This window comes from Myotis davidii, unplaced genomic scaffold (assembly GCF_000327345.1).
Source record: "Myotis davidii unplaced genomic scaffold, ASM32734v1 scaffold246, whole genome shotgun sequence".
NCBI classification, from domain to species: Eukaryota; Metazoa; Chordata; class Mammalia; order Chiroptera; family Vespertilionidae; genus Myotis; species Myotis davidii.
The window spans coordinates 725,875-736,667 of record NW_006296542.1 but is presented as its reverse complement, the minus strand read 5'-3'; the positions used below and the strand labels follow the sequence as shown (position 1 = coordinate 736,667).

The window sequence follows — 10,793 nt, the reverse complement described above, 5'->3', positions numbered from 1 at the left end:
CTCTCTCAGCCTCCTGGTAGCTTCCACCTCGGTGCCCCTCGCACTCCCACCAGGGGGCAGAGACCGTGCTGCCCCTCAGGGAGCCCCACGCCCAGATGAGCTCTGCCCTCCTGCAGTGGGCAAGGTAGGCACATCCAGGTAGAACCAAACCTGTCGTTTTTGTATTTGGGGTCAACCCAGCCTGACATTTTAGGCATAGAGGGGGGAGGAGGAGGGAGATGGAACTTTAAAAACCAAATGACTTCCTCCCCGCCCTCCCACAGGATTATATGTAAAATACTAATGTTGCCTTTTCTCCTGGGAGTCAGCCACTCAGGAAAAGTGGCACATATGCCGGCAGCTGGCCTTGATTGAGAGAAGGCTTAGAAGGAGAAGCCGAAGCCAGAGGGGCTCCTGGGGACCATGGATGCCATCACCCGGACCCGTTCAGAACTCAGAGAGGGGACTTTGGAGCCCAGCACTCTGCAGGGAACTCCCAGCAGGCTGGACAGGTGAGTGGCTCAAGGTGGCTCACCCTTCCCTGAATTCCTGAGGGCCCTGCCTACCCTGGGGGCCTCCACCCCGCAGCTGCCTCCCCTTACAACAAGGCTCAGGTCCACTGAAACCACCAAATGCGAGGCTCAGAGAAGCTCGCTCTGAGAGGAAAGGGAGGGGTGTTGAGAAAAGGGAGTCGTGGGGGAAGAGGAGTATCTGTGATCACGCAGGGTTTTCTCAGCGCGAGCTGCCTGGCCCCGTTGAGTTTCTCACCTTTCAGAGGCTCTGACCGCTGTCCTCAATCTTTCCCATCTCAAGTCCCACACAGGGGTGGGCAAACTTTTTGACTCGAGGGCCACAATGGGTTCTTAAACTGGACCGGAGGGCCGGAACAAAAGCATGGATGGAGTGTTTGTGTGAACTAATATAAATTCAAAGTGAACATCATTACATAAAAGGGTACGGTCTTTTTTTTTTTTAGTTTTATTCATTTCAAATGGGCCGTAGTTTACCCACGGCTGCTAGTAGCTTCTCAAACAAGCACTAGGTCCCACCATGAACAAAAACAAAAGGCTCCCTTTTCCCAAAGATGTGTTTTTAGATCCTAAAAACTTGCCATGAATGAAAAATGCAATCAAGGTATGCTAAACATCTGCTTTAGGACACAAAATCTCACGGAACTAATGGCAGATACCAATTGTTTGCTTAATCTTTACGTTCCATGTCTTCCTAACAAAAATAAAAGTCCGTCAGCAGTTGAAACTTTAGCAACACTGGTAGGTATAAATTTCAGTGCTGTGAGAACAGTACAACACAATGATAATGAACTTTAAATCTCTGTAGTTTGGGGGAAATAAAAGTTATTTCCAAGACAAACATGTCACTTGCAGATGGAGAGGGGCATTGATGGGGAATGAATTCATAACATCAGAACCCTGGATTCCCCACCCCACCCCCGAAGAAAATGAAGTCTGTATTCATTCATTTGTTTATTAATTCACTCATTCCTTCATTGAACAAATATTTCTCAGGCCCTTACTGTTCCAGGCACCAGGTGAACACAATAGACAAGTCCATGACCTCCTGGAGCTTATAGTCAAGTGGGAGAGTCAAATATTTTTTAAAAAAACAAACAGATAAACAAATGAACATATAATAACGTCCATCATAAACCCCATGAAGAAAACCAGAGGAGAGTAAGGGGACTGCGGGTTATACGGTGTGGCCAGGGAAGACCTGTTTCAGGAGGTGACATCTCAGAAGAGACCTGAATTAAATGAGGGGCTGAGCCATGCGGGCAGGTGGGAGAGAGAGCAGAGGTCTGAGACAGGACGGTGCTTTGCATGGGCAAGGAGCACAAGGAGTCCTGGCCGTCAAAGTCAGAGGAAGCGGTAGGAAATGAGGCCTGGAGGTAGGAAGAGGCCAGAACATAAGTGCCGTGAAGTCCTCCCGGGGGTCTGCGGTGTTATCCCAGGTGTGATGGGAAGTCATGGAGGGTTGCAAGCAGAAGAGGGCGCAACCTGGTTTACTGTTTAGGGGATCACGCTGGTTCGTGTGTAGAGATGGTACTTTGAGGCTGAGAGTGAAAGCAATAAACCCATTAGGAAGGTTATTGCAAAGGTCCGTGTGGAACACACCGTGGCCCAGGCCGGGTGCAGGCAGAGGAGGAGTGAGAGGTAACTGTATTTGGGATTGATGCCCAGGGTTGAGCAACAGAACCTGCTGGTTGACTAGGAGTAGGACATGAAAGAAAGAGAGCAGCCAAGAATAACTTCCGATGGAGCCACTAGATCAGCGATGGCGAACCTATGACACACGTGTCCATGTCCTCCTGGAGGGGACACGCGAACTCATTTTTTTGGTTGATTTTTTTTTGTTAAATTACATTTAAATATATAAAATAAATATCAAAAATATGTCTTTGTTTTGCTGTGGTTGCAAATATCAAAAAATTTCTATATATGACACAGCACCAGAGTTAAGTTAGAGTTTTTCAAAATGCTGACACGCCGAGCTCAAAAGGTTCGCCGTCACTGCACTAGATGATGGGAAATGCCAGAGGAGGGGCAGGCTTATGGGGGAGAAGGGGAGTTCTGTTTCACGCAGATTTGGTTTGAGATATGTGGGGCAGCCTAGTGGACATGACCAGTATCAAGTTGGATACGCAAGCCTGGAACCCAGGAAGACAAAAGCCTTCCCTGACAGATGACCTGGTTTCTAATAGTTGGGGGTACCGGGTCAGCTAGTAATTCCTTCTGTAGCCTCACTGGCTGCTTGCTGTTACAACCGGCAATGAGGAGCAGCAGCCCCGCCCCATCCCTGCAGGGGAATTGCAACTGGCAGGGAACACCCTCAGTACTGTTCGTGTTGGTGAAATTCCACGGAACAGAGTGTTGCGTGGAGACCAGCTCCACAAGTTGGTGCTGCGAAGGTTATTCAAGTGCACACAAGCTGGACCCTGTCACAGAGCCGCTCCCTAACTGTCAATTGGGTAATCCTTTGCTCCTGGAAAGACAGAAAGCCCCAGAGTGGCAACAAGGGGAAGCAAGGACAGAGGAACTTGCCTTTGCAAGTTTGGAGGCCAATGTGATGCAGTGGACAGAGTGTGATCTTGGGGCCCAAACAGACCTTGACTCACATTCCATCTTTGATCCTTCCTATCTGTGTGATCTTTGATGTGTTATTTACGTTTCTGAACCTCTATCTCTCTCTCTCTTCCTTCCTCTCTGAAATCATTAAAAATATCTTTCTTAACAAAAAAGACAGAAATATCACTGATGAGAGAGAATCATCGATCAGCTGCCTCCTGTACCCCCTAGACTGGGGATCGAGCCCACAACCTGGGCATATGCCCTGACCAGGAATCGAACTGTGACTTCCTGGTTCATAGGTCAACACTCAACCGCTGCGCCACATCAGCTGGGCTAAACCTCAGGTTTCTTAGTCACAAAGAGAGGTAGGGTTGTTGTAAAGATTAAATAAGTTTCACAGGCAAACCCCTGGCATCCAATGGGCAGTCCCTTCCATGTCCACAAAGAGATGACCCGCTCCCACCACACAGCCCACCCCAGCCCGGCCTTCCTTCTCCGGGCTCCCCTCCCAAGTCCTTGGGAAGCATCTTCCTCAGCCTCCCCGCCCGGCTGGGGCATGGCACTCCGTTTCCTTGCAGAGATCAGGACTGGAGCAGCAGCGTCTTCGCTGGGCTGGCGGGACTCCTTGCCATCCTCCTGGTCATCGCGGTGCTCTGCGTCCTGTGGAACTGGACCACACGGAAGAAGCGTGAGTCTCCCGCGTGTCCAAAATTGAGGCACATAAGGGCCAATCATCTAGCCGGGCATTTGAAGCCGGGATTATTCTCTGGGGGTAAACTATTTGCACAAGGAGTCCTTATCGGACACGCAGGTCCTTGCCTCCCTCAGGGTCCAAAAGGCTTAGTGCTGATTGGAGAGAGTGGAGATCCCTCTTGAAAGTCACTGCTCTCCTACCCCTGGGCCCTGCTTTCTCTCCCAGCTCCGTCAACAGAGTCCCCTGTCCTGTACCTCAAATGGCATTTGTCCAGTCTGGACGGGTATCTGTATGATGCAGGGTGAGGGTGGGCCATCTCATCCCCAGCGTCCCGCTTCTGTGTCCTTGCCCAACAGGGCGAGTTCCCTACCTGCGGGTTACCATGGCGCCCTTGCTGACTCTGCCTCCGTCCAGACAACGAGCCAAAAATATTTATGACCTCGTGCCCCGGAGGCAAGGAGTGCTAGGTAGGTGTTTCCTTCTAATCCACGGAGTCCAGACCTACAGAACTTCTGCCCCCAGAACGCACCTCTCACCACCCAGAAGCGACTTTCTAGGGTTGGGGTTTCGGTTCTTCCTGATGTTAAGGTAGCGGAGGACAGATGGGTGAGCCTAGGGATGGGGAAGACATTCTGAAAAACAGAGAATGTGGCTGGTGTCCTCTGGTGCCCCAGATGTTGAGGAGGGCCCCCGGCCTCAGAGCGCATCATCCTTACAGCTCGAGCCCTCTCGCCACAGAGCACCAGCCCCCACATGCCAGGCACCACACAGGCCCGCTTCACCCACCATGTGGGGCATGTGCAGGCTGAAGCCAAGACTGGCTACACCAGCGGTTCTCAACCTATGGGTCGCGACCCCTTTGGGGGTCAAACGACCCTTTCACAGGGGTCGCCTAAGACCATCGGAAAACACATATATAATTACATATTGTTTTTGTGATTAATCACTATGCTTTAATTATGTTCAATTTGTAACAATGAAATTGGGGGTCACCACAACATGAGGAACTGTATGAAAGGTTCACGGCATTAGGAAGGTTGAGAACCACTGGGCTACACCATCAGGTTCTGTCGTCCTCTGTCCTTCCAGGGAGACACCAGTCGAGGAGTTTCCGTGTATTCAGCATCGAGAGCCTCCTCTCCAGAAACTCTGACAGCCCTCCCTCCGCACACGTGGTAAGTCACGTGGGACGACCAGCCCTTGGGAGGAATTGCCTGTGTCTGGCCCAAGGACAGAGGAGAAAGAACTCTAGGCCCCAGATCTTGTGTCCCTGCATACAAACCCTGGCAGCCCTATTAGATCAGGAAGATTCGCCTCAGGACCTCCTGCTGCCCCAGGAGAAAAATTCAGAAAGATGACTAAGTGCTTGGGGTTTTAAGGGCATGAGTCCTCCAGGGCCTGATGTTAGAACTGCAATAGGTTGTTTGAACAAAGACACGGTAACATGCTTATTCAAAAGAGCCTCCTCTTCGGAGCCATTGCCTCAGCAGGGTCATAGATAGTCCCCGTTGCTGTTGGTGCTCAAAGCAGACTAAAAGCCTGCTTGGGGGATGACTTCTGGAGCTCCTGTCACATTATTTCAATGAATCCCCACCAGCAGAAATAGTCATAAATCATTGAGAACTCTAGCTAGTTTCCAAAGTGTTTGACCCAATGGGGTTGGGTTGCAAGGAGTGTGTTACAATTAGTAACAGCATCCCCTTGTGGCTTACGCTGGGGCTGATGGGAGCTCCCAGGGCCAGGGGTCCCGCGTGGTGTGGGGCAGAGGCAGGGACAGGGCAGGGACTGTTCCGAAGGTCAGGATGCTCATTCCCAGAGAGAAGTTCTGTTTGCTTGTTGAAGAGCCCGTCTCGTTGGTTTTACGGTCATCTCGAGTAAATGCCGTCTCGCTGCTGCTGGTGTTTCTGTCGGTACCCAGCCCCCCTTTACCCTGCGGCTACCTCCCTGTCTATGCTTCCTCCCCCTCCTGCAAGGCCCATGCTGGACTCCACTCACAGGGCGGGGAAGAGAAGCTCCATTGCCAAAGCTAGTTCCAGGGCGTGGGTGGGTCCTGGGGGGATTCTGCATCCCGAGCTTCGATCCCGAACTGACTTCAACCCAGAAGTGTGGTTAGCTTGGGCTCTGTCGTGTTGGAAGAACATTTAAGCCAGTTACCAACATTTAAAAATCTAAAAGATTTCATATTCAAGCCCAGATGTCCAGCTTTTCTTGAAAACTCAGAAATTCTAGAAACATCAGACCAGCATCCCTAAACAGCCGTAATCAGCTGGGTCTGTGCCAGCTGCCCCTTCAACCCCTTGAGTGATAATGGCAAGCATTCTCGTGTCTTCTGTGTGCCAGGAGCAATTCTAAACACTTCACCTGCAGCAACCCATGTACTCCTCACAGAAAGCTTATAATATAGATACTATAATCATCCCTGTTTTATTACTTAGGAAACAGAGGCATGGAGAGAGTAGGTAACTTGCTCAAGTGGGGGCCAGCCTTTGAGGTTGCAAGGAGAGCATTCAGAGGGGTGAGGCTAGGGTCTGCACCCTCAGTCTGGGCCTGCTCCACCTTTAGCCACTAGGCTATATTACCCCTCAGTGTGCTCTGAGCTGGCAGGCTCTGTCCCTTTTATAGTATTTTCTCCATTAAACCCCCACATTGTGGCCAAAATACAGTTACTGTTTATCATCACATTACATTTTTGCTTTCCCTAAACTCTGCTCATGCCCACCGAGCATCCAAAGTCTTGTCTTTTTAAAAATTTATTTATTCATTTTTAATATATTTTTATTGATTTCAGAGAGGAAAGGAGAGGAAGAGAGAGATAGAAACATCAATGATGAGAGAGAATCATTGATCGGCTGCCTCCTGCACGCCCCCGCACTGGGGATCAAGCCCACAACCCGGGCAGGTGCCCTTGGCCGGAATTGAACCTGGGACCCTTTAGTCCACAGGCCGACACTCTATCCACTGAGCCAAACTGGCTAGGACAGTCTTGTATTTGATTCAGAACCCTTCTCTGAGGTGGAGAACTGGGTGGAGGAACGATCCGATGGAAGTATTGGGTGGGGAAGAGGAAAGGCTTCGTCCCTGTTTCTGCTTCTGTCCTGTCCCAGGCTTTCTCTTCTTGCGCGCAGGCCTCCCAAGCCAGCCATGCCCTCCAGGTGCACAGAGCCCAGGCCCACTCCATGGGCATCTACGACAACGTAGAGCCCTGGGCGTATGAGAACCTCACTCCCTCCGCGCACTCCGTCCACGTCAGAGCAGCTGGAGACGACCTGAGCATCTCTTCAGAGGACTCCAGAGACTACGTCAATGTTCCCACCGCAGCAGAGATTGCTGAGCTGCTGGCCGCTCTCAGCCACCCCCCTGGGAACCTCTTTGCCCACCCAAGTGCTCGGGAGCTGGAACCCACTGAGGAAACAGACAAGGGCTGGGACCATGCCAGTGACTACGCCCGATTTTTGCCTCCAGGAACTGAGGGCAACGATCCACTCAGCGATGAGGAAGGCTCTTCTCAGACCTCAAGCGACTACGTCAACACGGCAGAGTTGGACCTGGGGGCCACCCAGGGGAAGCAGCCCTGGATGTCCTTTCAGTGCTGCCCAGATTATGAAAATGTCCCGCCAGCAGGTCCCAATGGAAGCCAGCAGCTGGCGGAAGGAATGACATCCTCACACACAAGCCATGTAGAGGGCAGGACAGAGGGTACAGAGACTCATGGCCCCCTGGTCATGCCAGCAGGGAGGTTCCTGGTTTCAGGGGATTGTGGGACCTATCCGCCATCTGCACAGAGTGAGAGCCGTCAGATGAAACGTGGAGGAGAGGTGTCAAACCAGGGCTCCGGGGGTGATGACACTGTGCTGGCTGCCGCGTTAGGAGACTGTGACGCTGAGCAGGAAGAAGACACGTGGCCCTTCCTGTGGAATTAAGTGCTTCTCACCCAGCTGGAAAGCCACGGGTACTAGTCTCTCCTGCCACAGCCAAGTGAAGGCCCTCGGCCATCCTGTATTGCAGTGGATTTATCTGGTTAGACTACAAAGAGGCTGAGATGAGTAGGGAGCTAAGAGGGTTTACGAAAGCTGAGGTTTGGGAAAGCCAGAAAGAAATTCTTTTCAAACAGGCCGTGATCTCTCATGCCAACCTAAGGATGTTTCCTAAACTGCCTTTTAGGACTATTAAGAGATTTAAAAAAAAAAAAATGAGAGAGTACTTTAGTGCACAGTGGAAATATAAAGTAGCCTAAAATCATTACCTTCATGCTCTAGCTCAGTGGTTGGCAAACTCATTAGTCAATAGAGCCAAATATCAACAGTACTTCTTCAAAATAGACTCGCCCAGGCCGGAAACCGACTTCTGCGCATGGGCCACGAAGTTTCAATCGCACTGTAGCACGTGGTATTTTGTGGAAGAGCCACACTCAAGGGGCCAAAGAGCTGCATGTGGCTCGCGAGCCGCACTTTGCCAACCACTGCCCTAGCTGGTTTGGCTCAATGGATCAATCGTCAGCCTGAGGACTGAAGGGTCCCAGGTTCAATTCCACTCAAGGGCACATGCCCAGGTTGTGGGCTCGATTCCCAGTTGGGGGTCTGCAGGAGGCAGTTGATCAATGATTCTCTCTCATCATTGATGTTTCTATCTTTCTCTCCGAAATCAATAAAAATATATTAAAAAAAATAAAGTCATTACCTTCGCTGGTACCAGCAGACTGCAAAGCAAAAATGCAGACTGTTTTGTAGAATGAGCAGGGGCCAACAGGAAGGGAGGCGTCAGAGTGGGGGTGCAGGACAGTTTCCACTTCAAAATGAGGATGGACAACCAATGCTGGAGATGTGGGACGACAGGAACTCTCACTCATTGCTGATGGGATTGCAAAGCATAACATCCACTTTGGAAAACTATTTGGCAATTTCTTACAAACTACTTATGTGCCCCAGCCATTCCACTATTAGGCATTTACCCACGTGAACTGAAAACTTGTGTTCAGCCTGGCCAGTGTGGCTCAGAGGTTGAGCATCAGCCCATGATCCAGGAGGTCACAGTTTGATTCTCAGACAGGGAACATGCCCCAGTTACGGGCTCCATCCCCAGTTGGGGGCATGCAGGAAGCAGCCAATCGATGTTTCCATCTCTCCATCCCTCTCCCCTCCTCTCTCTAAAATCAATAAAAAATATTTTAAATAAATAATAAAACTTGTGTTCACACACACAAAAAGAAACATACATGGCTGTTTACACTAGTTTTATTCACATTTGCCCCAAACTAGAAATAACCCAGATGTCCTGTGACAAGTGAATGGATAAACTATGGTATATTCATATAATGACTATCTACTGTATACTCAACAGTAAAAAGGAATGAACTATTGGTTCATGCAACAACAGGGACAAATCTTAAACGCATTTCTCTATGTGAAAGAAGCTAGACCTGAGCATCTACTTATTTTAGGATCCATTTATATAACATGGAAAAGGTGAAACTATAGGGGATGGGAGATAGGTTAGAGGTTGGGAGGTTTGGGGGGGGGGATTTTACTACAAAGGAATTTTTAGAGTAATGGAGCTGTCTCTATGGTACTGTGATGATACATAACTCTACGTATTTGTCAAAATGTAAAAAGCTATAGTGTACAGTGACCTTTATTGCATGCAATTTAAAAAATTAACCAGGCTTTCAGGGGAACCCATGATGGAATGCAGTTTGTGACAAGTGAATCTAACTATATTACAAATATATGACATAACCTCACTATAGAGGGTGGGGGAGAAAGAGCTGGCCTAATTAACTTTGGAAAACAATGCTTTTACTTAAAACCGTAAGATAAAAACATGAAGAATGCTACAGAAACACTATCCTCTAGTTGGTAAATTTGTATTTCACAGGAGTTTAGGTTAGCAATTCTGAAACTACTTTAAGTATACAGTATACTAAGGGTAAACAAGTAAATATATTGTAGATAAGGAGAGACAGCTTTCTATCAGAGAAAGAAGTAACACATAAGCAAGTAGGAAAGGCTCCAGTGAACTGTGGATTAGAGCTGAGGTACAGTTTGAACTCATGTTTATTTTAATATAAATAAATGGGTACAGAACTCAATATAGATATGTGTGTATACATAGGCTAGTGTCTATACATTCCCTAGCTCTGTCCACTTGAGGGTCTAGATGTGATGTCACCCCAATAACAATGAACACACTTAGTGCTCAGAGCTTGGTTTCTAAATATCATTCTCCAACAAAAGTAACCAGAGCTCCTTGGATAAGTGGCTGGTTCTAGGGCTGGGGCAGAGAATACACAGGTTGAGCTTGACCATCTTATAGAAAAGAAAAGAAAACTAGAGAGGGTGAGGGGGAGAAAAGACAAGAAAAGATGAGGGCATATCCAAGGAACCAACTGGAAGAGCTCCCAAAGGCAAAGCTAGAACAGTTTAAGCAATAAAAAGAAGTAATTATAGCCCTAGCCGGTTTGGCTCAGTGGATAGAGTGTCGACCTGTGAACTAAAAGGTCCCAAGTTTGATTCCAGTCAAGGGCACATACCTGTGTTGGGGGCTTGATCCCCAGTGGGGGGCGTGCAGGAGAGATTGGACAGAACTGAATCTTAAGTATTGGCATGAGGGAATTCTTATGACCAAGAGGGGATGAAAAGTTACGGGATCAAAATAAGTTGTTAAGAAAGCTACCGCCTAATAGGAAAGGGAAGTTCACACTACCACAGTTGGGGGACAGATCCTGGAAAAAATAATGCCAACTCATATTTATACCCCAATAAGACAGTTACACTTATATGCACTCTTCCATTAATACTATATTGTAATTGTAATCCTACCTAATAAAAGCCTACTCTGCTAAGTGTGCAGTCGTCCGGTCATCCGTTCAACCAATCAAAGCATAATATGCTAATGACATGCAAGGCTGCTCAACGCTCGCTATGACGTGCACTGACCACCAGGGGGCAGACGCTCCAACCAGTAGGTTAGCTTGCTGCTGGGGTCCGGCAGATCAGGACTGAGTGAGATGGGGCCAGACATACCCTGGAGCCCTCCCG

At 48.9% G+C, this 10,793-nt stretch overlaps 1 protein-coding gene across 1 annotated transcript; it reads left to right on the top strand.

Annotated features, from left to right (window-relative positions):
• Positions 1-304: 304 nt before the first annotated feature.
• Positions 305-8,082, top strand: LAX1 (lymphocyte transmembrane adaptor 1). Its single transcript, XM_006772006.2, has 5 exons — positions 305-491; positions 3,644-3,753; positions 4,116-4,226; positions 4,849-4,934; positions 6,885-8,082. The coding sequence occupies exons 1-5, from the start codon at positions 403-405 to the stop codon at positions 7,677-7,679; spliced, it is 1,191 nt and encodes a 396-aa protein (XP_006772069.1). The 5' UTR covers positions 305-402; the 3' UTR covers positions 7,680-8,082.
• The last annotated feature ends 2,711 nt before the right edge of the window (positions 8,083-10,793 follow it).

Coding starts and splice junctions, on each gene's coding strand:
- LAX1 (XM_006772006.2), top strand. CDS start 403: ATGGATGCCATCACCCGGACCCGTTCAGAACTCAGAGAGGGGACTTTG. Junction 492..3,643: donor ACTCCCAGCAGGCTGGACAG/GTGAGTGGCTCA, acceptor GTTTCCTTGCAG/AGATCAGGACTGGAGCAGCA. Junction 4,227..4,848: donor CCGGAGGCAAGGAGTGCTAG/GTAGGTGTTTCC, acceptor CTGTCCTTCCAG/GGAGACACCAGTCGAGGAGT.